The sequence below is a fragment of the Taeniopygia guttata genome, chromosome 1A, assembly GCF_048771995.1.
Source record: "Taeniopygia guttata chromosome 1A, bTaeGut7.mat, whole genome shotgun sequence".
In the NCBI taxonomy this organism is placed as follows: Eukaryota; Metazoa; Chordata; class Aves; order Passeriformes; family Estrildidae; genus Taeniopygia; species Taeniopygia guttata.
Window position 1 is genome coordinate 52,386,928 of NC_133025.1, and position 27,865 is coordinate 52,414,792.

The 27,865-nt window shown below is 38.5% G+C and overlaps 1 protein-coding gene across 5 annotated transcripts in view; it reads right to left on the reverse strand.

The window, feature by feature from the left end:
* Positions 1 to 27,865, reverse strand: part of RFX4 (regulatory factor X4) — an 85,841-nt gene that overhangs the window by 8,857 nt on the left and 49,119 nt on the right. For 4 of the 5 annotated variants that reach the window (XM_072923458.1, XM_030263144.4, XM_012569179.5 and 1 more), the window contains exons 8-17: positions 25,996 to 26,159; positions 23,866 to 23,966; positions 22,011 to 22,069; positions 20,285 to 20,429; positions 16,910 to 17,004; positions 15,343 to 15,460; positions 10,701 to 10,820; positions 9,242 to 9,403; positions 2,831 to 2,993; positions 1,156 to 1,294 (exon numbers count right to left, since the gene is read on the reverse strand). In XM_072923458.1, the coding sequence (XP_072779559.1) occupies positions 1,156 to 1,294; positions 2,831 to 2,993; positions 9,242 to 9,403; positions 10,701 to 10,820; positions 15,343 to 15,460; positions 16,910 to 17,004; positions 20,285 to 20,429; positions 22,011 to 22,069; positions 23,866 to 23,966; positions 25,996 to 26,159 (1,266 nt within the window). The remainder of the gene's footprint in view (positions 1 to 1,155; positions 1,295 to 2,830; positions 2,994 to 9,241; positions 9,404 to 10,700; positions 10,821 to 15,342; positions 15,461 to 16,909; positions 17,005 to 20,284; positions 20,430 to 22,010; positions 22,070 to 23,865; positions 23,967 to 25,995; positions 26,160 to 27,865) is intronic. The other variant, XM_030263143.4, reaches the window with a different exon arrangement.

Consider the following 27,865-nt stretch of genomic DNA (forward strand, 5'->3'; position numbering starts at 1 on the left):
GCTACACAAATGGGTGAGAAGTTGCAGCTCATCCTTTCCATAAGCCAGGGAACCATTGCTGAGCTGCTCCAAATGAGCATCTTGGGCTTGTACAGATCTCAAAGAGCTTTGAGATCAATACCACAATTCTTATCTTACAGGTAGGGAAAATGAAGCATAAAAAGGGGAAACAACTCCTCTCTATGGTCATGTGGCAGACTGATTCTGAAGACCAGAATGAGATGCAGCTTTTGTGTGCTCAGTTTCAAAGCACCATCAAATTCATTTGCATCTGGTATGAAACTGTTGCAGTCCAGTGATGACAGTTCAGCATCCCTGATACAATTTTATAATTTTCTGGTAAAGGGTAGGTGGTGCTATGTGAGTGGAAGTGGAATACTCTGATGCCATCACCTTCTCCCTGTGTCTGCCCTTTGCCAATCTTCCAGCAGAGAGCCCAGAGAGCAGCTGCTTACACTGGGGAAGCACCAGCTGCATGAGGCACTGAAGCCCTTCAAACAGTGGCACTACTTTGGAACTCTTGCCAGATCTGATCTTCACACCGCATCTGTGTTGGCTCCTGTTGGCTTAGCTTTGTGAGGTGGAAGAGTAATTGATATAATTTCTAAACATTTTAGTAGGAGACCATAGAATACAGATTAAACAACCTCTGCAGTGGTGTCATGAAGTTATTCAAACTATATGCAGAACTCACTGTTTTGGCAAATTCCTAAACATGGGTGTCCTTAAAAGCAGAGAGCCCACAAGAACTCACTATGGCCTCTGCATCTTCAGCTAAATGAAAACACTTTTATTTCTTATTAGGGATCTTTCCCTCCTCCCAAAACCTAAGAATCATACAACTAGTTATATTTGGTTTTACTTTAGCTACTCCTTAAAACAGAAACAGATCCAGACTGCTGGATTTTAAAGTGAATACTTTATCCTGACAATCTAAAGCTACTTCTGATCGCCACTGAAATTAAAATATACCTAGTTATTATTAGAAAATAAAAAAAGAGGAGCCATCAATATCTAGACAGCTTATTGATTGATTATTATTGAATATTATTGAGAGAATATTATGGATTCAGACAGCTAATATACTGATAAATTTAAAATTTGAATTATTTTAGATGTTATAAAAACTATCATCATGTAATAAATGCAGATTACCTGTGAAGAGCTTCTGTGGTAAGCTGAGTAGTGAAGTGGTCCAGAAATAGCAGTATCATGTGGTAAGGATGGATACTGACTCTGCATTGGATGGGGATGCTGGTTGCTATAGCTACCATAGTTGTAACTTCCTGTGTATCTAAAATACATCAAAAACCACTTTTAGTATACACAATAATTTATTCCCATTAATCATTCCACAACTATTATGAAACATACCTTTTTATTTTTTTAATAGAAGAATGATATTTCAAATCTTTTTCAAAAAGACATTTTCCAACTCAGATGGGAAGCAGATGCCGCTAGTGAAAGTGTGTGTCCAGCACAATATCAAATAGAGAGACCCAGCATGTTTCTCTGACTAATTTTAAACTGCAGACTCAGCTCTGCACTTTCTGAGGAGAAAGTGTCTTTCCCTTTTATTGTTATCTAATGCCATGTTCCCAGTAAATTGCTATCCAGGCTGAGGAAGTATGGTAAGCCCTGACTTGAAGAACTACAGTGAGTTCAGCTATCTCCTTGCACTGGAGTCAGATGTTCCTTTTTTGGAAGGGAGAGAAGTGAATTAGTTTGAATCTGAAGCACACAATGGTCAGCTTTAGCACGGCCAGCTCAATAAGGGAGTGGGATGTGAGGCTGGAGAACCCGTCTACTTTCTTTGTTGAATCCCAAACTCCTGCCTAGGGACATCCAGAGGCAAAAGAAGAAGCAGCTTCATTAGCTACTGAGTTAGTGTTTGTTAGCCACCATTGTCTGAACCATTCACTAGCAGAAGATGCATGGACACTTTCTGCAATCTCCCCAGTTTTGTGAACATGTGAACATCTGATCTTTGCAGTCTTTCAGAAAAGCTGAGTCACCTAGATTCAAATGTTTCCTCAAATCACCATAGACCAGCACCAGAGACAAGAGATTCCTGCAGAAACAATGAATTCTCACATATATACACACATACATATAACATAGACACTGCCTTACTGTGGTCTGTTCCAAGTCTTGAATACTCTCAGCTCCTGAACCTCTGTGCTGTTCTATTTCTGCCTCCACCTAACAGTCATATTTCTGGGTAAGAAAGATGTTCCCTTTCTCCTTATCCAGGTTTTCTCAGTAAGGGCATAGTAGTGACATTCAAACAGATATCTAAACCTAACCATCTCCAAGATGGAAGAAGATGCAGGATTCAAATTAATCTACTGATACCCTTCCAAACAGTTTAGAGTCTTTCACACTGGGGAAACACTTCTGCAGAGTTAATGAGTTTGCAACAAGACTGAGGAACAGAGTAAAACCTTTTGAACTTCTTGCATCATAGCAGCACCTGGGCATTTGCTGATCTTGTTAGGTTGTTCTCTAGGCACATCTAGCTTTTTCAAATATGGCACACGAAAACAGGAATCAGAGAAGAAATCTACTTAAGCCCTCTCTTTTGGAAAATATCTTCCAGGCCTACTGTGGTTTTGAATAGAATTAAATGAGATTATAAAACTAAGACATAATATAATTATAGAATAGCAACAGCCAAAGAATTATGATACCAGCATCTTTGCTATACAGACTTAACTACAGCAAGAAATCGCTTTTACTATACTTCAAAAAAACCACCTAAGCAGAATTTCATCCAAATCCCACCAAAAACACATTAGAAAAAAACCCAAGACACTGGGAAGTGCCTTACCCATGTTCTTCTCGGTGGGGATAAACAGGTATCCGGTGTGTGACGGACGATGAAGGTACGTGTGGGCTCCTCATGCAGGGCAGCTGTTGGGAATTCTCAGCAGGTGACCCAGCAGCTGTTGTCACAGTGTAGGTGAGTGACCATGTGTAGGATTGCATAGCCCCTGCAGACAGAGAGGAGCCAGAGGAACACAGTCAACATGGGCTGTCATCTACAGAGGTGACATGCCTTGAGACAATTACAAGAAAACAACGGAACAGATAATGATCATGGAAAGTGCACTGACCAAAGTGAACTTGTGACCAGTCGTATCTGAGGCATAAATATCAGCACCTATAGATCATTTGGAGCATGCAAAGATCCAGAAGAATGAAACATTCTGGAACGGCTCACACTGTGGACTTCCAATGTGGTGTTGAAATAGTTTTGCAGAAAAAAACAAAACCCTGGGACAGGACTTAGAAATGGAAGAACACCAGAACTAAGATTTCTTAGGCATGATGCACCAAACCCTGGGGTCTCATGTAGAGGGCTGCCGGCCTGCTCAGCTCTGAGGCCTGGACTGAGGTAGGAAGTACAATCAGAACAACGAAGGATTAGAAAAAAATTAATGTTATGCAAATAAATATCTTCCACCCAACTAGGTACCAGCCCTTGTAGTGGCAACACTACAAAGATCCCCAAATTATAAGTAGATAGACAGAAATAGCCTAGTCATTTCCTTCCTGCAAATAACGTTTCTTTCTTTTATTTTTTTTTAATGGCAGCAGAGGCTGGACTTAATTTATTTTTGTCATGTAGAGTGTTTGTGGGAAGAGCAAAGCAAAGAAGTGGGTTTTCCATTTTGCTTAGAAGGTGCTGAGTTTTTTAATCATCCTGATCCCTTCCAGGCAGGAACTCCAGTTTTGTGAGCCAGCTGCTGAGAAACCTTTGTCCTTTGCACACACCCCTTTCACTCAGGAGGCTGACAGATCCATTGTTCCAGTATAGCATAGCTCTTGCTGGAGGTCATGACCATTCTGGCTGAGATTACCCCGCAAATGAGGACCAGAACACTGAATTTAACCCAACGAGAACACTGGTTTGGGGGTCTCTGGGCACTCTTGACTCTTTTTCTTCAGCTAAAAGGAATTGCAGGAGGTGACTCAGTTTTTTCAGTATGGATTCTAGGACTTCCTGTAGCATGAAAGGGCTTAATTCAGAGAGGGAAGTGATTGTACTCCCAGACCTGTGTCCACTCCATGGCTTTGGGAAATGAAAAGCCTATTTCAAATTTGCAGCATTTTCTTCAGGTGTGTGTGATTTTATTTGGCAAAATCAGGCAAATAATTTTTTTTTTTCTGGTGGGAAATGCTTGATTTTGCAACTGAGTGAAGCCATTCTGAGCTTTGCAAGGTAAGTCCGACTTGAAATACTTCAGCAGGGTGTGATTTGGTGCTCTTACAATACAAATCCTTGGATGTGTTATGGCCAAAGTATTTGTGATAGGTCTGTTGTCACATGCCTGCATTTTCTGCCACTGACTCTTGAATTTTCTGTCTTCATCTCCTCCCAATGCAGAGGACCACTGAAATCCCCAAGACCCCAAGAAGAAACGCTAGCTCCTGTTGCCATGGACAAGTAAACATTCATGGTTCCTCGAGTTGGGAAAATGTTTAAGGAAGCCTGCCCTTACTAAAAAATGCAGTTTAGGTAGAAGGGACCAGATGTACTTTTGCAGTTACCAAAGAGCTTCATTTGAAAACAAAAGAGTTTTGAAAATATCAACAACTTGTCTACAGAATATATTAATGAAACATTTCAATTTCAAAAGGTCAACATATTTTCCCAGTGTTATCTTCCAAAAGAAAATCTGCAGCTCTCTTTCAAAACAGGCCTAAATGCAAAAGGCAAAAACAAAGAGAAAAGAAAGGACAACAAAGAGGGTGAAAAACCCCAAATGCTTATTTTTAGGCAATATTATTGCTTGCAGTTTTTCTTCTACTTTTTCACTTCACTATAAAACAAAAGTTTTACTTTGACCTGATTTTATTATTTCCAACAAAAGAATTTGCCATTAACCCAAAAATCTCATTACCTTCCTACCTCTAATAAGAAGCAGTAGTAACAGAACCAAAAGACCATTTGCATTTTATCAAATATAGTGACTTGACTGGCATCAGACATTGTGACAATCTCCTTTTCTTTTTTCAAAAAATAGGGGGGATCTTATCATAGTCTGATGAAAATGAGTGAGTCCAGGAGAGCAAGTTGTTTCATGTGCTCCCTGTGGGAAGTCAAATTCCTTGGATGAGACATGCCACTCCTGGTATTCAAATCTAACTGTCAGCCATCTCAGTTCAACTTTAAAATAAATGGTTAGAGAGTAACAAGCTTTGTACTTGTCCAGATGTCACAGAAATAAATGTAGAAAATAGGTCTTGCACTGGGAGAGCTGTAAATATCTTTGTTTAATTCTCCTAACCAAGAAGTGTGTGAGGTACTACAGGATAGTACCTCACACAGCTGCACAAGGGAATATTCCCTTTCTTTTGCAGATTATGGTTTAGAAACAAAAGTATGTGGGGTTTTACTCTTGATTTACAGAATGACAGAAAGCAGCGCAAATATTTTTCTCAGAATGTTCTGGGGAACCTACAGTTACCTCACTTCTCTTTGTCTTTGTGGAAGGGATGCTACTATTTTCAATGACCTAATTACAGATACAGGGAGGAAGGATGGAAGATGCCAACAGATCTGCAGACTATGTAAGTACGTATGAGGTCACCCAGGGTACTGCCAGTGTTGTGGTGGGTGGAAAAGGAGGAACGAGTTAAGTGTGAAAGGTTTCCACAGTTAGCTTTCTAATACCTGCCTATGTCTCTGTCCTTTGTTATTAATTTCCTCAGCTGGTTGCAGAATTGAACTCCAAGAAATGAAGTCTCTTTTAGATATGACTGAACCCAACTGAACTGCATTTTTGAAATAAGCAGAAACAATAGTGATTGAGCAACAATTTGCTCTGCTTTGTGTTCTGAACATGCAGGGTTTGATTAAAATAGGAAAATTCATTTATTATCACTTTTTTTCTTTTCTTAAAAAAAAAAAATTGATTTTGAGAATACTAACCAAGAGGCCATCTGATCTGTAGGGGAGCCAAATATAAATGGAACTGCTATTAGTCCTACAGCAGTCCTGTTGTCATTGATGCCATCACATACACCAGTGCAAAGAAAACCCAGAAGATGCTTCACAATGTTATATTTTATATCTGCTTTAGGCTGGAGCAAACAACCACCAAGACACAGTGAGACACTCCCAGCACTGTGCATTATATCTGACAATCAGCACTACTGCCAACTTCAAGCAGTCAGAAATCCAGAGTCAGACCCCCATTGTGTCCCCACACAACAAACAGACCACTTCACCTATAAAGCTTTAGAAAAACACAAGCCCTTTCATTTGAAGGGAAGAATTGCCTTTTGAAATTGAAACCTTTGAGTTTTGCACTCTGCCGCTATGACAATTGAATTCTGATTGTTGAGCAAGAGCTGATGTTCTCAAATACTCATATGAGTCCAGGAGATGAAGCTTTAGGAAAAGAATCAAAAATTTGTTGCACTCATACACACAAATATGAGAAGGGATAGACCCGTGCCAGTATTCCCAGAACTTTAATAAGCCCAGACTTGGAAGAACAGTGACTTTTAATGTCCATTGCTGACCTGATGACTTATTTCATGCATAGATTTCTTAAAACTGAACAGCACATCTGTAGTTTACTAAGATATTAGGAACTAACCATTTGGAGTTCATTTTGGGTTGTCTAGAAACGATTGCATTGGCAAATCAGTAATCAGAGCTCAAAGAGGGGCTTTAAGAGAGAATGGCATAGTCAGCCATATAGCTATCACTTTTACTACAATATTGTTGCAGTTTGATCAATCATTAATCTGGCCTTTGTGGTTTAGAAAGGATGGAGGCTAATTAGCTTTTTAACTGTCTAGTAACCTAACAAAAAGTTTTAAATAAAATGTTACTGGTGCCAAGGCAGATACCACAGAGTGATACATAGGATTTACCTTTCTTTTGCTCAGTATCATGTCACTGCAACAGTTTAATTTGCTGGTTTTGTAATGGCCACTGACTGAAGCAAAAAGGTTAAAATACAAGTTTAATAGTTAACTTTTATTGCTAATGTCACAAGCAAGAAAGAGTTAATGATGCCCTAAATTGGGGAGCTGACAGCTAATGGTAACCAATGGAAGTAGTTCTCAAGATCTGCAAAGCGTTTGTAGAATTTTACATTTACCTCATAAAGTCACATAAGAAAATCAATAGTGTGGTATTTCCAGAACAGAGGTTCCTGTTTCAAAATATTCTATATAATGCCAGAGATCTGTATGTAAAGTAGTTTGAGTGTGTATAATACATCTTCAGCTCTCCTACTTTAAAGTGCAGCAATTTCCTTTAGCTGAGACACAGTTGTTATTTTGTGTTGCTTTATGTGACTAAAACTGCATTCCACAGTTTAGCAAACTAAAAAGCAAACTAAAACTAGTCCATCTACATGATGAACATGGGAAATAGAGGTATTACTAATTAAGAAAAATTAGTATTCACATATTCATATTTAATGTTTACCAGAGCATTACTTGAATTGACAAATTTGGCTTGTGCAAGACAAAATTTTCACACTCTCAAAAGTGAGAATGCACTAGACCATAAGAGTAAAATTCAAACTAAAGCTTTTAAAACAACCTAAAAATGAACAGCTGAGAAAAAAATAACTAAAATAATCAGAAATAGCTTTCTTGCCTCAAAAGTACTAGTATGGGAATAACTGTGATCTTTCAGCACCTGAAGGAAAGATGAAAAGGGATTTCTTACAAGGACCTGTAGTGACAGGACAAGGGCAAATGGCTTTTGGTTAACTGTTATATGACAGTCACATGGAATTACAGTATCTGCAACCCAAATACAAGTCACTCAGATCTCCATTCCAGTCAGTGGCCCCGGAAAACACACAGTTCCATCTTTTCCGTCCTTTCTTTCTGCATACAGTCCTGCATCATACTAAGTTTGGTTCTGGCATCACAACCATTCCACAATGCCTACAGGTCAACTTCCACACAACATCAATGCTTCAGTAAGAGTCAAAGATGCTCTCCACCTCCACTGTCACCTGGACTGAAGCCGTGTGGTCACCTACCCTGTCTAGGGATCATCTGTCTCTTGTCTAACTGTTCCGAGGGATAATGACTTCCTGTTTCCCTCCTAACTATTGTATTACCTTCAACAGTGAAAAATCTTAAGTTGTGATGCAGGGACAAATATTTTTAAATCTCCTCCCAGCACAACATGCATTGTGCTTCCCTGTGGCGCCTTTGAAAACATAAGAAACATTTTTCAGAAAGATTTATTACTTCTTTAGCCACTGCCAAATTCTCTAGTGTGGTAAATCATCACTTTATGACATTCTTTCAAGAAGATTTTGTAACTTTTCTAGTACATCACAAAAGTGATAGTTTCCACATTCTGACTGTACATCCTATTCAGCGAGGAGCAGCGAAGCTGAAATTTCACTGCCTGAAATGCCTTCTGAAAGTCACTCACATTTCTGCCTTTCTTTCCATGAATTATAAGTGTGTATAATACATCTTCAGCATTCCTACTTTAAAGTGTAGCAATTTCCTTTGCTACACTTTAAAATAGGAATCAAAATTCCACTGTCTTTTCATCATTCAGACAGACTGTCCTGCTCACATCCAAGAGGTAACGAGTTTTGCTCTAGAGCACAGAGGATGTTGGCCATTTATGCAGCCCAAACAAGGAGCTAGTTTTATGCTTATTGTTTTCTGTCAATCCTACCCACAAGTTTAAGCTGTCCCTTAAGTGCAGATTTTTTTAATTTGTGGGCCCACCAGAATGCAACAACCTTATCAGCTGCCATAATAGAGTATAACACCGAGAACAGGGTTCAGACATGTAATTCCTAATCTCTAACATCGATTGATGGAAGTTATCAGCAATGTGTAAAAGATTCCCAAGAGAAACTTGCACAGCTATGTAAATATAATATTTTATATTATTTAATATTTAATCCAAATTTAATATTTGGATGTTTAATATGTTGAAAGATACCCATCTGTCACTTTATCAGCTAGGAATTGCAGAACCACTAGTGATTTGGGATTTTGCAAACCTCACTAAACTTGAAATATCTGGCACGCTTCCTTCAGGCATATAAAACATCCAAACATTAGATCTTTTTCCTGGTAGACTGAACATCATGTGTGGATACAGTGAGAACAGATTTCTGGCTTGGGAAGGCTTCTCCTATCTTGCAAGCCAATACATCATGTTCTGAGGCTCAATTTTAGGAGACCAAGTGCACCTTCAAGCAGATTTATCGGCCAGAAGCCAACCTACCTGTAGTAGCTGTTATGCCACCATACTCTGGGGACTGGTTGTTGATGGGTGATGGGGCAGAGGGCACTTCCACAGAGGTGGCAGATTTAGCTGGGGAGAATGGCACTGGGGAGGGAGTTGGAGCAGCTGGTTCACTCAGAATAATTTCTTCTCGTATTTCTGCTGCAGAATGAGAGAAAACCTATCAAACATAGCTAAAGGTAGAGTCAAGGAACACTGAGAAACCTAAGAAAAAATAATGCAAGCAGGTAGGTACTGTAGTATGTATTTCAAGAATTACAGAGCAGGAACCACAAATGTTTGAAAGAAGTACTTCTATAATATTCACCATTACAACCTTCATTGTACCTTCAGAAGACCTCTTAAAGGAAAGAGCAATTGTTCTTGTTGCATAGGCAGGAAACTGCTGCATGGACAGTTTAAGTGTACTTAATGTAATGTACTACAATGTACTATTACATATCTAAAATTAGGAGTCTAGTCTGAGTTAGGCCTTCCTACACCTTCTAGAGACATAGGAAAGAAACAGGAGTCTCCAGAGCATTCCTGTGGCTTTAGGCCATGATTTTCTTTCTTTGTTGACTAAAAAAGGAGGACATTCTGGACAGTTTTAGCTGCTAAAGGTATATGGAAAATATGCAAGAATAAGCGACTTGTTTGTCAAAACCCCAAGAGATTATGGCAGAGCAGTGAATTAAATTCAAGTCTTGAACCATACAGAAGATAGTACCCTAATCACTTAAATGTTTTTCTTCCCATAAATCTACCAGGTAGTAAATTAAGCCACAGCTAAAATGGAGAATGAAACTTTCAGAGGCAACAGAGAGGCTTAATGTGCCAAAATTTATGGGAGATGGAAGTAAGGAAGATCACTGAGGACCTCTCTTCCAAGGGGTTGCCCAGAGCAGAAAAAACTGAAAGCAATCTCTGCTTGCTTCTGTTCTGGCAAGGCAGTGTGGACTGGAGCAGGACTTAGACTCTCCTTCTGTACAGACACTCAAAATGGAAGTGTACCAGAACCAACAGCTTTGCCATTTGTCTTTTCTCACTCCTGCTATCTCTTCCTCTTATTTAGACTGGTACAAATCCACTCATATCACTGAACTTACTAAGTTACTTACTAAGAACTTACTAAGACTGAGTCCATTGAAATTCAGTGGTGGCTTAGAAAGATTAACTGAGATAAAAGGTTCAGTACAAAAATTTCTTACTGAAACACCAAGTGAGTGCTTAGTAATGGGGTTTCAGACATCCAGAGTGACACTGTAAAGCAAGCAGTTCTCTTTCAGAATGTATTAACCAGGGATGCCTCCCAAATAATTTATTTCACATCATGATAGAAGTAGTTTGCTCCTGGATAAGCCTCAGCAGGTTAGATAAGGATAGATATGTCCTAACATAAAAAGTAGAGAAACCAGTGGAATAAAACCACAAATAATGAATAAAAGAACATACTCACCTGTGCTTCCTTCTCCCTTCATTGCCCTCATTAGCTCATTAGCTTTCTCCTGACAATGGAGTGATTCTAGCAGGTACAATACATAGTCATCGAACATCAAGTGAATAAGGTGAAAAGACCCTGGTAATAAAGTGAACAAACAAAAAAAGCCATTGACTGTCTCAATACACTCATTAAACCAATTATTACGGTACTCAGCACAGACAGCCCTGAATAAGACTGCCTCAGTGTACTGAAATATCTCTCTTACTCAAGGTAAGAAAGGTCAAAGTAAAACCAGGGAGTAGCAAACTGCTCATTCCTACTGGCTTCTATAACCAGTTGTGGTTTAAAAGACTACCTAGCTGAGAGCTGCCACTTGAAGGATTCTTCTTGTCCTACATTAGCACTGAATTTTTTTGCCAATTGCACTACAGTAGAATTGTTTCCTACTGTCTAAAGGATATATAATTTTCTGTCAGAAGTAGAAACTCAAACTGACTGCCTTTGTGACACTTCCTGGTATGAATTTTCTGAACTACCTGCTCAGAAAGGAAGTGAGTTGCTTCCCCTAATTTATAAAGCAACATATCAGACATGGTGAAGAAATGTTTGCCCTAGATCACAAATCACAAGAAAAATGTTGCATAAGAGACCACAGATACATTTGGGGGGGGGAAGTAAGAGAAGCAAAACATTGGAGTTGAGACATTGTGCAGTGCCCCCCTGAAAGGACTAACACCCATCTGCAGGGGGACACTGACAAGTATCAATAAGGTGGAGTTTGTTCAATTTATGCAATAGACTTCATCACATTAAGTACCTGTAATAGTTCCAGACAGGACTTTATCATACAATGGGCTTGGTTTTTTAAAGCTCTTTTATTCGTTTAGACTTGCACAGAGTATTTAACACATGTTCATTTAAGTGACTAAATAACTCTGACAAGTAAAGTACAGAGAGGTTAAAATAACAGCTCATCCAGCAGCGAGCTTAAATAAGAGAAAAGTTATCATCTGAGATAGAAACAGAGATCAAATATTGCAAGACAAAACCCCCCCCCAAATACCTCATGTTGGAGGTATTCCTTTGGAAATTCCATTATTGCATTTGAGGAGAAATACTTTCATGGGGAAAAGATTAAACAAGTTTCAAATTCAATTGAATTTCATAATGACTGGTTTCTTCACAGGAAAGTTAGGTTTATCTTGAGATATTAGCTTTTACCAAAATGAAGCGCAGCTACCCCTACTCCAACTACTGTATTCAAGCATGCTGCTGTAGGGCAGAAGTGGTTTGAAAGACCCAATACACTTATTCAATTCTAGATGGCAGTTCAGCTTTCAGAGTGACTCTGAGAACATTCTTTTTCTTTGTAACCCCGACGGTCTCTGTGTTCCATTCTCTCTCTCCATGCCTGCATGGTTTTGTTGTCACTGATATGAGCTGGGCAGACACACTGGGAGGTGAACATGTGCCCCTGTGCTCTTGGGCAAGGCAGCACAGAGACAGGACACACCTGACTGCAGCACCTTTGTTATGGGGAGGAAATCTCTGGCTGCTGGTGAACCTGAAGCATCCAGTTCTTTTTTTGTCCCATGTGACTAAGCAGATTAAAATGGTAACAGGTTTCCACAGACTTTCAAGGGTAAAAAGTGGGGATGTTCACTTAACTACTGTGGAGAACTCGTTTTTAAAAATCCTTTGGGGTCAAATTCTTGTTGAATGATGTCCTATTCAATTTAGCAATGCAATGAAGACCGCAGACATGAGCATCCTGTTACTGACCTAGGATTTCCCCAGTTGAAGCCCAGATTTTCAAGAATCTCCACACAATGTTCACTCTTCTCTTGACTTTACAGTTTTTCAGTGGGAAGTTTCTATTACTATTGAGAAGTAACTTCAAGGTAAGAAAAACAGGCTCAAATGCTGGCAAACTTCATATAGTTGTATAAAGCTCAGGGTATTTACTATTTTCCATCAAACTCACCCTTTATTTTAAAAAAAAGGAAAGTTGCTTGTATTTCCATAAAAAATATTTGGAAATGTGAACTCTAAACACTGTACTGCTAGCAAGCAAACAAGATCTGCTATTTAAAAAAATGTCTTTGTTTTTGGGGGGGTCTAACGCTTTATTTTGTAGACTTGGGGTTGGCAATACTGAATGCAGCATTCAAAAACACTGCAGTGCCCTTGTCATCACTCTTTTGAATTTCTCTCTTCCTCTCCTATTATTTCTCCCACTGTGTATTTTTAAGCTCTGCATAGAGTTTTTGAGCCCAGAATTTGCATGAAAGACACCAGATAAACAAGGTTTTGGTACTGAGTGCAATGGATGCAATAATTTTATATTTTTGAGTAACTCGAATGAAATGTAGGCAATAGAGTGAAACTGATATCAGGGCATACATTTCAGCCTCACAGTGAATGGCTATTCAGCACAATGTACCATAATTTATTCTGTATTTGCAAGCTACTGTTTCTCACATGAAACTGTTGGGTTCCTTCAAGTCTATATTTAAGTACAGAAATGGATCCAATTGGAGCCAGCAAATCAATCACTTCTTTAGGAAAAGGTAAGAAGTCATTCAAGAGACTGTAGTTACAACAATAAATAGCATTTGGCTCTAATTTTCAGGGGTTAACAGAAACCATGACAATGCCCAGCTAAGGCACAGTACACATCAGCAACTATTAAGAGATACAGCAATTACATGTAAGTAGCAAAACAACAGTGAGATTTCCAGATCTGGATAAAATAATGGAGTTTCTATTACTAATTAGTTACTTTATACACTGGGTGTATTACCCAAACATTGCCACCAACTGTGCCTTTGATATGCCTAAGCAGGAAAGAGGGAGGCAGGGAGGGAGGGAGGCAGAAAGAGAAAAAAGAGAGAAGGAGCAAAAGATAGAGCAGCTTTTTTTTCTGCCAGAGATTGCTTCAACTGGCTCATGTCACCATGCTTAAAAGCTTTGCAGATCAAATCTTTGTGCCAGTCACTCCAATGCCAGGTATTACCACTTCCTTCAATCAGTTTATGGAATCATCTGTTTCAAAGGTAAAAATATACTGTCCTGTACATAGTAAAGATCCAATCATCTAACACATTGTTTCACTTAAAAAAAATTTACACCATGAGAATCTGAATCTACATATTGTTTAAGGTGGAAAAAAAATTAAAAATCACTCCACTGAAACAGTTCCCAATGCAGTAAAAATGCAAAACTTTTCATCTAAGTTAAGAGCAAAGGTATATTATATGTAAATATTTAGAACAGTAGATTCTTTCTCTCCATAGAACTCACTTAATAGATAAATAATTCTGAAAAGTTAGAAAGAACTGTATAAATTAGGTGCAGAAAAGTTTCTGCCATCTAGCTCTGAGCTTTTTACATTTAGAGGTTATTCTTTTGGAAATTGCTCAGCTCTATTTCACAAACAATATGCCAAATGACTTTGTAGTGAAAGAATAACATCATTAAGGTAGATTATTATAAATTTATGCCCATGGCTAAATAAAATATATGACACTTGTGTAGGGATAACTCAGGCTACTGCCTGATAGGATAAAGATATGGTTTTGATATTCAAAACTTCAGGGCTCCTCGTGCCTCCACTAGCATTGCACCTGAACAGGTTTGTGCTTTTTGCTGAAAATTATCCTGATGTCATTAACACCTGTTTAGAAAACTCTTTTACAATGGAAACAAAAGTAGTGTCAGGTTAAAATATAAACATGTTATATGAATAAATATTACATGTATTATAAATATATAAAATATATTTAAAAGATCATTTTGTATCTCACTGACAGTATCCAAATTTATACTATTAGATGGTTCTAAAAGTATAAAGGACACCAAAGCTCAGCCAGCAGAAAACCTAGCAGTTGTTCAATGGAATACCCATATAAAACAATTCTTTACTGATCTTTATAGAAATATATTCAGGGAAATGTGCAATTGTGAAAAGCGTCCCTCATACAAAGTCTGGTCCCAAGTGACTAAATGTTCACACTCATGGCACACCTGTCGAGTCATTCTTGCTTTTAACTGATTTTAATCTGAACTTTTTGTATCTGAGGACAAAGCCCCCTTTCAAACAATGTGGAAAAGCAACATTTTTAATTTAAAAAGTAAAAATCTATTTTTTCATGCTGACTTCTTAAGACATGGAAGAGACTCTCTCCATGTTGTAGAAGCACACCCACTTTGCAAAGACCAGTTTCAAATGCTACGTGCTTTAAGAGGAGAGCTGGCAAAGTGTTTCACTGGAGAGCTTTTCATCCACTTCAGCACAAAGTCATCTCTCTTGGCACAACACGTGGCCAGAGTGGTTTGGGCAAGCAGGCTCACTTTGCACTGAAGAGCATTAGGGAATGCTCCTGTAATGGACTCCCCCAGCTGCCCTGTGACTGATCCCTGCAGCTCCTAACAGCAAACAGGAGGAAGCAGCAACGATTTCAGCTCCCCTGGCTCCAGCTTGCAGACAAACATCTGTCTAAGCATTATTTACAAATGTCAATAGCCCCAACCTATTTTTTAGTAGAGCACTGGACATGTGAAAACTGGTTACGTTTTCACTTAAAATGTACATTTCAAGCTAACATATAGATTTTTTTGACTGTGGCATGCAATTATTGCAACAAAATCCAAGTACCAAAGCTGGGTGCGCTGTGCAAAGTCATGTCCCGGATCACTCGAGTGCCAAAACAGGACCACATCAGGAGAAACTGCTGAGCTACTTTCTTCAAAGAGCCTTGTCTCTTGGCAGCTACCTGCAAGAAGAGGTATATGTCTGACATGGAGAAACTTTTATTTCTACAGTAATACAGCTGAATGATGCATATATCCACCTTCTCTTTTTATACAGAAAAACTAATTACCACCATTTTCATATTAAAATATACACTACAAATTAGAAAACCCAAACTCAAAACGGCCTTAGACAGAAAACCAACTTATAACGATGGACAACCTTCAGAAAGAGGAAACAGTAAAGTATTATTCAAGACTGGATCCCCCTTACACATGATAAAAGGACTGTAAAAAAAAGACTCTGATCTTCATCTTAACCTAATTACTAACATGTCCTTTCTTGCTTCCTAGTCAAGGAAGCTATTTATAATCAATAATCTTTGATCTACACTGCAAATTTATATTACCATTTCAAATGAGGTTTAATATTGAATATAAAGTTTTTTGTTCCTTCTACTTTTTTTTTTTGTGAATTCAATCAGTAAATTTAACTACGAAAAATACTTTCCAAAAAGCCCTCTTTAGGCATTAACTTTTCAAAAATGTATTTATTATAGCCATATGTGAGTTAAAATATTAGATTCGCTCAATCAGCTACTAAAATTCATTTATTAGAATTCATGTCAAGTTCTTCGTTAAAATTAACAGCTCTGACCTGAATTTCAAATTGCATTCCACTGACTAGAAGAAAAGTTCCCCAAAACAATCAAAGTATTTCAAGTAATCTGGAGAATTATTTGTTTCCTATATGGCTATTTTGCAGCAGAGAGAGAGGCAGCATATTTTGGTTTGTTTTAGTTTTAATTCAGAGCCCTAACAACTGGAATGAAGAGTTGAAACTCTAACAGAACATCCTAATACAAAGAAGTAACAGAAGTTAAAATAGTCAGTTATACATTTTCATACTCTATGTTAAATTATGGTGATGCTAGATCACTTTTGAAAATATGTTTTAAAGCTTTGTTAGCAGGTTTCTGCATGTATTTTAATGAAAATAAAATACAATTCTTTGGTATTCCATATCAGCTCAAAAGGAACACAAATGTGTCCTTCACTGAATGGTAATGTAGACTTTTATCCTTACATGTGGTTGTATATAAATGAATTAGCTAGCTTAAATATCCTTTTCATTAAAATCTTAAAAGGCCAGATTATGTTTTTCTTTGCACTATACCACTAGGATGACTCTGACTCTGAATTCATCTCTCCATATCCCTGGAAATATTGATTTGATTGGAAACCTCAAACCTGTTCATTTTTCAATACCATCTTTTGGAATAAAATAAGCAAGAGCAGAATAAAGCAAAATCCTGAATGTGAGCAATTCTCCATGAAAACCGGTGAGATTTTGCCCACTACTGCTTTAATCCTGCTCATTACCAACTCCTTTTTTAAGTATTATTATTTTTACTTTTTCTAAAAATGTATTACCTGACTAGAGATCATAATGCACATCACTCCTTACCAACCTTTACAACACATCTGTCCACCATGGAATCCAGCCACTCAATGTACGACTCAATGGGGGACTGCTCCTCCAAAAGGTGATCAAACTCCTGATACACTGGCACACAAAACAAAACCAAAAAAAAAGCCCACCTTAGAACTTGGATTCTGTTTCAAACAAAAGAAAAACAAATCACAAAAGGCTACCAAAAGAATCACAAGTTTACTGTGTTTTTTATAATAGATTGTTTAACTGAAACAAATGCATCTTCCATGGTGCTGACCCAAAAAGTTACTGGGACTCTTAATTTTGTTTCTACTGAAAGTGATGCAGTCATTGAAAGTTTTTTTTAATGCAAGCTAATCAGAACTTATTTTTTTAAATTAGTGTTTTTATTTAAGTTGTCTGGTGTGCCCAGAAGTGAAATGTTTATGGTGTTCTCTATGAAGAGTAAGAAACTAGGCCTTGACCCCAGTGACGAAAAAATGTCATGCATGAAATTGACTTAGAAATGCATAAAGAATCTTCTAGGCACCAAGTGAATGAGTATTGTTGATAGGGCGCTCAACTGTATAATGCTTTAGTTGCAAAAACATGATTTAACTGCTGCAAATCATCTATTTGCAATGCCAGGCACACACACAGAGAATGTCCATAAACTTCTTCAAAACAATTTGCTATCAGAAATACTACCAGCTAATAATTGCTAGCAGAAATACTCTACTTACTATGAAGAAGAGTTGCAAAAAGCAACTTATATACTTTTTGATCTTTTCCAAGCACACATATTAATATTTTAACACAAAAAGTTAAAAAGTCATTCAACTGCAGTCCTTAAAACTTCAAGTCTCATTTACATATGGGAACCAATGGCTGGAAGACAAAGAATCGTGTGCTTTGACACCTCAAAAAGCTAATTCTTCAACTCAGCTAAGATAAAAGGCCCAGTCGGTCAAGAAGAAAGATACTTCTACCTGCTGTGTTACAAGATGATTTCAATGTGCTAAGCAATTCCATTTACAACTAATTATAAATAACAGAAGAAAGGAATTTCACTCCATAGGAAAGAGAATGAAGGGGGTGGAGGAGGAAAAGCATAGAGATGATAGCTAAGGAAATGAACCAGAGAGGCTATCCAAAAATACTGCAAAGAACAACCTCCCTGATTCTGTTGGATCAGGAAGATAAGCAGAAATGCATTTGCTAAACACCTGACTACAACTTTGTTTAACTGAGACTTGGAAAGGCTGAGTTACCAGAAACATTAGCTGAGGAAGAAGAGAAATGATGTTTGGGCCACCCATATCTTCTTTCATTCTTTTATTGAATGGGCAACCTCCCTTTATTCAGAACAGGATCACAGAGAAATCTAAATGTTGTCTCCTTACCTGAATATTTGGCTGGACAAAAACTGCCTGATACAACAGATGAAGTAATTCATATGCTGTGCAAAGAGGGGAGCAAGAGCAGAAAAACAAATCAGTTGCCTGCTTTGCTGCTGGAGCAATGCAACCGTGTACAACGACCTATTTGAGAAAATTAGATGTTTAGCCTTTAGTGATTGTTTAAAATACCTCAACAGGATCTGAGAATGAAGGAAACAAAGCAGAAATCATGTCAGAGGTAGGTAGTCCAGCACAACAGGAAAGAGTTTCTCTTATACCCAATGATTTTTCTCTGTTTCTAAGTTTGTTTATAGGCTTATAAACATGGGGCTTTTTTCCTCTAGTTATAGTAGCTGAAATTGTACTTCCTTAATTATTAGTAACAAGAGTATGAAAACAGGCCTTAAATCGATGCCATATAAGTCATACAAGGCATAATGAAAAAATCTTCGGTCAAGCAGAACAATCAGCAAACATGAGGGGAAAAATCTAAGTTCTGGAATATTCTCTTTACTTATCTGAACACGTCATTGACATCTCATCTCATGAGCTATTAGCTTACCATTTCTGACTAACTTCTCTTTGGACTATATAGGTCTAAAATATGGAAAAACTTGCACAAATCCAACAGCATTAAGGAAAATTCTTTTTGGTTTTATTACGCTCATAGCACGTACACAAGAAGATTCCTTAAACCTTAAGGATGTTCTGAATGGCAGCCAAAAATGTTGCTGCTACTAGGGAGTGTAACTTTGAAAACTCTTTTTGGCCAGTGGTAGGATGCTGCATAGATCTTGAAAACTTAACAGATGACAGAAGGATTTACTCAGCTTCTGGACTTCAGTCTCACCGTATGCTACCTCCTTTGCTGCCATGACAAGTACCTATCTCCTCAAAAGGGAACAGGGCCATGAAATGAATCAAGGGTTAAGAAAAAGAGTAAAGAATACCAAGAACCTCTCCCTGGAAAACGAGCTAGCAGAGAATGCAAGGCCCATCCCTGAACAAAGGAGAAGAATTCAAGTGTTAACACAGTGGGATGACGGCCAAAGTCAACTTTGTAGGGTCCAGGGTACATGTGAAGGTGTCACCCCTTGTCTTCCCAGCCACTCCCTGAAAGAGTTACCTCACTAGAAAACCTGCCCTTGCTGGGCTCCCACAAGTGGTTGCCTGGGTTATGCCCTGTTCAGGCAGATTCTGGATAAAAGATGACTGGTCCTCTTCAGGAGAGAGATGGCAATAAAACAGGTAGGTTCACAGGAAGTGAGGTTATGTGAAGGATGTTAGAGACAAAGCTCTGTTGCCTCAAAACAACAAAACTCAGTGCGCTTCTGGTTACACCTGTGCTTTTAACTATGCAACACTTGCTGCATGATGGAAGGAATATTTTGTATTTGCAAAAGATTTTTAAATGTAAAACCAATTTGCCAATATCTCCAAAGTCACTCTCCAGTCCATACCCTTCACTATACTAGATAGAAGCTAAATTATCCAATGAGCTTGTCTGATATGGGACTTCTATTCAGTCATAACAGTTCAGGGTGAAAGCTTGTCCCAGCAAATGCTCTTGAACACTGTGTGAAAAGGAGCTTTTTATAAACAAGTTTACAAGGGACTCAAATACACAGCCACTTAAGTGTCAAAGCCATTCAAATGACAATTCTCCTGCAATTCTACAGCAGGAAAGATTGGACTTTAATACGTTCAATGATTAACTCATAGATTTTGTTTGCTCAGGTTCATGGAGAAAAACCTCCTGAATTTGGGTGCAAGTTTTGTGCCATTGGCCGTTCTGGGTACTAGAAAGGAACACATCAAGGAATGGTGCCCAGATCTGTGCCCCAAAATGTAAGACTTTGACAGGGCTTTGCCTTACATTTTGGTAATTGTCTCTATATTTATCTTGAGCCTCCAGCAAACCAATGGCTTCAAAATGAGCATTGCTTTCTCTGAGCTTTGTTTGCAGCAGGAAGCCAAGTTCACCTGGCTTTACTTGAAGATTCTGCTCTTACATTGTATGATGAGCTTTCTGTGTTCCTCCCGTGAGTCCTCCATAGTATAGAGGGTTTGTTTGGTAATGCTATTCAGATCCACATTCCTCCAGTCTTCCAGCATTTGAAATGTGATGTCTGCACTGTGGATCACTGTTCTTGATGCCTGTAATCCAATCAAATCTATTCATTAGTTCATGCTTTATTAGGTTAAAAAGTAGGCTTTATCCCCTTTTACGCTTCCTTAGTCGGGCTCACTAAGTTGATTCTCCTCATGGACCCCCACCCACCAAATTGATGTCTTATAGATATTACAGGGCCCTCTAACAACAGAACTCTTCAGTCATTTTGCCTACTTTAATCAACTGCAAGTATTTTGACTGCATCCACCACAAACCCTAGTGAGCAACGCTAATCTGATGCTGCCATTGCTAGACTCTTCAATCTCGAACAGCTCTGCTGGTTTTCATTTCAGATTTCAGTTAAAAAAAACAAAGCAGCAATAAAAAAAAAAACCAATCAAACCAATACCAAACAAACCCCACTCAGGTTTGCACCCTCCCCTTTCCCAGTCTATGAAGACTCTCATTCTTCTCTCAGCCACATGAAAAGGCTAAAGCTCCTTGGCCTCCTCATCAGGTCCATGTCTTGGCTGGTTGAGACAGGGATCTGCTGTTGGTAATGGGGAGGGTGGACTGAGAGTAAAGGAAGTGACACAATGCCATTGTCATGTGCACACATCTCTGTCAGTTAAGCAGAGATAATAACACACCAAGTTTATAAACATCCCCAAGGGAGTGGTGCACTTTAAGAGTTCTTCACCTAAGAGATTTGATCCCAGGGATCCCAGGTTTGATGCAGAAGGTTGTGGTTTCTTTATCTTGATTTCCTCTGAATGGCTATGGACCTCCAGGGTACAGTGATGATCTATGGTATTTGGGGAAAGGTAGCACAGGTGTCTCTGTCTCCACCACTGAAATAATGGCAGAAGAAACCTACCAAAAATTCCTCGCAGGAGTCTTTTTTATTTCCCTAGAGCTTCTTTCTGTGGGCTTCAACCCTCACAGGGTTAACATGGGGTTTTGGATACACCTTCCAAAAGTGGAGCTTTTAGGTGACAGGGGAAAAAAAACCTATCCCCTCCAAAACATGCATGAAACATTAATTAATTCAATGCATTATATCCCTTTTTATACTACACAGAATCTGGCTTCATGACTTTTTACAGATAATTCTGATGTAAACTGGTGAAAACCAAACATGTTGGAGCAGCTTCTATATTCACTTGCTGTGATTACAAGAACAAGTCTATTTAAAACCCAGTTCAGCTGTTTTCCCTTTTACTAATTTGCATTTTATTTATAATATAAAATTAAACTTGGAATGTATTGTTGGGCATGTAGAAATTTTTCTTTCTTTGCAACTGGTCTAATACAGGCAGCTCTGTAATCAATGGAATGTCTCTCATTTATTTCCTGGAAATGAACCGTCTATTTAAATCAAGTAATAATTTTGTTTCATGAAAGTACCCTGCTGAATTTAATGATCAGGGGTTGCCAGTTGTCTAGAAAAGCCTTTTTTCAGTGATTACTTTTTGCTTTTGTAGAGGTGGCCACAACAAATATTAGAGACAAACTGCTGATGTGATTTCCTCCTTTGAATAAAGTCCAACCTTGTCAAGTCATAAAATTATTTGAAAAGTAAGTAAAAATGGTATTCATCAAGCCTGGGTAACTGAAATACTTACTTGGCAGAGATGATTTAGGGATGTCTGTCGCCGTAGTATTTGTGAGAATCTTCTGGACACTGCAGGAAAGAAGAGATACATATTTACATACTGGGCAAAATAAGGATAATTACTCCAGAAAGTATTAAATTAAACTGCAACAAAAAATATATATCCAGTTTCCTCTAAAAAATTGTGGCTACATGAAATGCACTCAACTAGCACAGTTTTAACTTAATTTAAACCTTGACCTAAACCCTTAAATCTGGATGCTCAATAAATTTTACAGAGGCATATTACAAGCAATTTTTTATAGATGCTGTGAATAATGACATGACAAGAGAAACAGAGGACAATGGAAAAGCTTTGCTTGTTCAGCATAGCAAATTTTCTCTTGCTACAAAGGAACTGGAGAACAGCAAGAACTTTTTAACAGAAAGAAAAATGTTGGTGTAAATAAGTGCACATAAAATAACAATGGCTACATTATGTGTGGAAATGAGAAAAGGTTGCTAAATCTTCATGCAATTAAGTTTTGGAGGAGTCTTTTGACTGGACTAGTAGGGGCTAAACTCTGATCCAGTTTCAGGTAGAATTTGATCAAAGTTTCTGAAAGCAATTTCATGATATACTAATACATTATGGTCTGAAATGGTCCAGGAGGTACTTGCCAGTCCTCTGTTCCCAATTTAACTCTTTGCAAGTGATATGGACCTTGTATTAAGATATTTCCTATCTTTGGAAAATGAGCTTTTAAAATGTTGTATTGTACATTTCTTTATCTGAAATCAGTGGCTTGGGAATTGCAAGAATGACCAAAGCTTGCAGTTCCTCTTGTCAGTACTTCCACTGGTTGTGTACCCTATCACAAATTCCGATGAGGAGGAAACAGCTGCAGAAGCAACATAGGCTCATGTAAAAGGCAGGCTGCACACAATATTTTCCTTTTATCAAAAGGACCAGATTTGCAGATCTATCCAAAGAGATGCTAGATGTGGTCATAGAGTGAGCTTTCCCTCTATACTGTAGATAAAGGCAGTTAAAAAATACAGATTGAGAATGACTAGAGAGAGTGCATTGTCCATCTCTTTCTGTCTGTCTGTAAGATTGGCAAAGATTTTGCTGTTGAAGGTTCTTGATATTTTTGAACTGAAAAAAGATGTGGTAAAGCATATTTTCAGTTCAGACTTTGTTTAATTTTTAAAACAAATTAGTAAACAGTTCAAACCACCCTGAAATTAGTTGTTCCAACTACCATCCTGGCTGTTCTCAGAAACATATACACCTAATTTTCCACGCTGATCAAAATAGTTAATCCTTCTCCTAAATTAGGTTTTTTTTTCCCCTTTAACTTTGTGGTGTGGAATTTAGTGCTCATGAAAGGCAAAGAATTGAGAGCTGTGAAATAAAGCAGGCTTTATCAATAGGTGATGTGCACTGCAGGCATCTACAAAGCACATTTGAAAAGGACTAGTGCCCTTTCCTGTGGTGACAGGGTAATTTGATCTCCTTCATTTCTAACTCTGGCACTTTTTTGAGCAAGGGCCTCAAGCTGTATTCAAATTCTGCTAGCCTAAAGGTTTGTTTAATCATTTTATTTGCCTAATATCATCCTTAATGTTTGCTTACTATCAACAAAGTTAATTTCTTATCAGGATCCACAAGAAAGGAAAAGAAATTCTCATTTTGAGTGGTGCCTCATTTCACTAAATGTGATTGGTTCTCATGAACAAGTGGAGATTCTAAGTGAATGCAAGATTTATAATGACGACAGGTTTTAATTCCTCAAAGAACACTAGTCTCACTTCCAATTAATTTGTGATAAATAAACATTGTCCTTCCCAGTTTAACAGCAGAGAGACTGGGCAATACATACACTCAAATTTGATATTTCGTAGGTTTTCTGGTAAATCATGGAGAGCTACTTTCAGCCACTCATCCAGTTGCTTTGCAAATTTTCGGATCACCTGCGTCAAACTGAAAAAAGAAATCACAACATCACACCACGTTTGCTCTGTGCATTGTACTATAAAAGTTTTGAACGTGTGAAGACCATGAGTCGTTTATTTACAACTCATTGTTATGCAGAGTCGCTAACATATTTTGGTTTGTAGGCATGAAGAAAAACTTCTGAAACTCCTGACAACTTTTGCAAGAAAAGCAAAATTTATCACCATGTTCAAAACTTCCCATGTCCCTATGGCATGGCATTGCTTTGATACTTACAAACAGTATTTTTATTTTAAATAAAATCATGCCCACTCTCTACAAATACAAATTCACAACTGTTTAAAGAAGACAATAAATCAAGCTTGGATTGCCCACATTTATACAGATGTACAAGGGGATATTCAAGTGGAGCAACAACCAACTCTGCTGCAGGTCAGAGCCGGTTAGTGAGTGATGATGGTGGTAGGGAAGAATTTTCAGGCCAAGCCCACACAGGTGGGGGAACAAGAAGTGGAGCAGGACCTGCCTGCTTAGCCCTGCACAGGATGCAACTTTCCCAGACAAGTGAAATTTCTGTCTTCTTTCTTGCTACTGTTTCCTGATAGTTCTATCCTTTCCCGTTAAACTTGGTAGGCAGTTCATTCTGCCCTTCTCATTGGAATCCTCAGTAAAAAATGACAGTTCCCAGGAACTGTCACAAAGTGTTGTGCAGAGGATCCTAAGAGCTGGTTCTGATAGACAAAGCTGCATTGCCTGTAGCAATGCTAGAAATGCACAAATGAGAGAGAAAGGATACAAGGAACTTCCCCCTTTCAACTAGGAAGCTTTTTCTGTTTGTACTCCTAGCACACTGCATGGACAACAAGGTGATAAAATAAACTCGGCCATCAGCCTGCTCTGCTCCACAGAAACACCCAAAGAGAACAGGGGATGGATGGCAACTGCTGGGCTCACTAAAAAGTGACTTTTCTAGATAGCCAGAATTTGTTCCCAGGAAGTATCTCAGAGGATTCTGGCTGAGTCAGCAAGATTTCCTTCAGGAGCTTCCATTGCAATGAGACCCTTCTTCACCCCCTCCAGTGCAGGCTATGGCTTAATAGCCACAATCTGGCCCTTTATATGCATTACAAAAGTCTATATTCACACTCAAGTCTCTCCTTATTTGCTATGAAAGAACTAAGCAGCTTGAGAAAAGGACTGCTGTTCTGTTTAATCCTTCCAATGAAATAGATTTGGGGGGTGAGGGGCAAAGCCTGTAAAAATGTACATGTCTTATCAAGAACAGCCTATGCTTACAGCAGATGTGTTGTGTAAAATACTTTCACTTTAACAATCATGAAATGCACATAGAAGAGCAGAACAACACCATGAAAACATTTTCCTTGATTAGAGACACTTTAAAATCTTAAGGGCTAAACCACAGTACCAATAAAAAACTCCTAGAGAAATATTCTTAACAAATTACTCCAAGCCAAGAACACATCAGTCAAATGATATTAAAGGTGTACAAGGCTATTTAGAAAAAGATGGCTTCCTGATGAGCACACAAGTAAAACCAGAGGGGAATGATTTTACTTGTCTTTTTTCTTTATCTTATCGATGCGTAACTGCAAAAATACAGTTAAATTGTATTTAGATTAGCTGCAAGGTGAGTTTTCTTCTCAAAAGCAAATTCTCCCTTTGAATTAATGGATTTTTCTGCCCTGCTTTACCTCTATGAACAAGAATTCCTGGACTCCCATGAACACCAGGTAGGAAGAGACCACCTGAAATCTACTATATGGATTGGAATAGTGAATTTGGTTTAGCTGAGCATCCAGAAACCAAGAAGAAGGTGGTATCTTTCATCACATAAAACCCTTCAACCCTCCAAGTCTTTCATAACACAAGTCTTGTTAAAATCTAAACATCTTTTCAGGAACATGTAAGCTCTTTCAAATGACACTCTGATTTAAAGTCAGAAAATGGGTGGCAGCAAGCAGCTCTCTGAGAACTGGTGTCATTCTTGAAGACAATAAATATAACAAAGACAGCTGAGCTAGAAGGGATCAGTTACCTGTCAGGTAAGGCTTGTAGTACTGTTGGCATCAAAACTCCAGAAATTGCCTTGTACAGAATCGAGTCACAAACTCCCACTATATTCACTACAGTTGAAGAACCCAGTACTGGCAGCATATGAGGAGGCATCCCTTGCCAAAAGTGCAGAAGAAAACTTTGAACCTGCAACCAGGAGAAGAAGCAGGAATGTCAACATTAAAATAATCAAAGGCCACAAATACCATTCTCTTCAAGTGATCCTGATGACACAGTTTTTGTTTTAGAGGTGAGCTAATGGGGTGCAATACAGGCAAAGCATGTTCCTTAACTACACAGGCTCATTCTGTAATGCAGCACCCAATGGGATGATCAACCACAGAGTGAGGAGACACTGGGCGTTGGTGACAGGGAGTCTTTGAGTCACTGCGGTAGAGACACCCATGGGAATCACTGTATTTTTTTCTTCCATCAGTGGCTGATGAGTTTAGCTCTTTGGCTTCCACATGTCAAGCGTTTTGCTCTCTCTTTGCACTCTGTCCCTGTGTACAAAGGAATGCTATCTAGGGCTTGGTGGAGAGAGGGAGAGGAGAATAGCAAATGGCTTACAAGGGTCAATATACCATTTTCTGTCTGCTTCAAAAAGAAGCACTACACTTCTGGATTTTATCTTTCCTCCACTATGAAGGAAAGTGGAGAAAAAGTGGTGAAATAAAAACAAAAGTAGGGGAGATATTTCAGACACAGTAAAATACACCTCTGAAAATTTGAATGTAGGAAAGAAAGGTGTTATTCAGAGAATTATATGATCAGTTCCACAGGGGTCAGAACACCAGCACTCACAAATAGTAACCTTCTGCACACAATTTATAGTGAAGTAAGCAACCACATCATGTGTAACAAAGAGTATTTGTCACTTATATATTGTTGCTGTTCAGCCCCTTCCCTACCATAGATCCTGATAAACCTAATAAAATACAGCATCTTATTCTTAACAAACTATTCTGAGACTCCCCCAGCTAAATTTCCTGAATGTGTCAAGTATTTTCTCACATGGAAACTTCTAAATTCAGTACAATAGTGCAAAACTAGCTTTAAAGCAGAAGAATGTGAGAATTAAAGAAGAAAAGCAACAAATTTTCCCCCATTGTTCAGAAGAGAGAGTCAAAAGACCCATTTCCTTTGATTTTCTTTCTCCAGCATCTGAATATCATATTTTAATCAGGTCCTCAGTATCTCTATAGCCAGATTTGTTATGCTAGATAAGAAGTCATCTTCCAGTGTAATATAAACCTGCTTGCATTCCAGTAACATTTTATTTTTTAGCTCTAATTATAGAGCTGTCTGTGTGCACTGCCAGCAACCCCTCAGATTCAGTCAGATATTTGTGGTACAGGCCTTATCCATCTCTAAGAGACAGTACTAACTGCTGGGCAGTGTGTGTGTGTGTGTGTGTGTTCCTAGCTGCACTGCAGTACAACTGAGCAACTGGAGACATCAGCTGTGGCTCTCTGGGATGTCTGGGAGGCTGTAATCCCCACCACCACTCTGCATCGTTGTCAACAGACCAGCAGAGCCCACTGTTGTTGCTGTGACACCTGCCCTGGCTCTGCTGAGCACAGAGCAGACAGCTCAGTCCCAACAAAAAGCTTTGAAAAGTTGTGGTGGACACACTTCTCGAGTTGTGCAGACTGGATTGTCCAACATCCAGTAAGGGGATTTTGCTACCTTAATCCTGCTGGAGAACAGAGGGCAAAAACATTCTCTTTGCTTTCATTCCTCCAGTTCACCCAGCATTGTAAGTGAGATTTAGTGCTATCAGTCACATATTAGCTACTCAAGTACAGCTACTGTTCCTTGCTCCTGAAAAGCACATAGCACCACAAACCCCT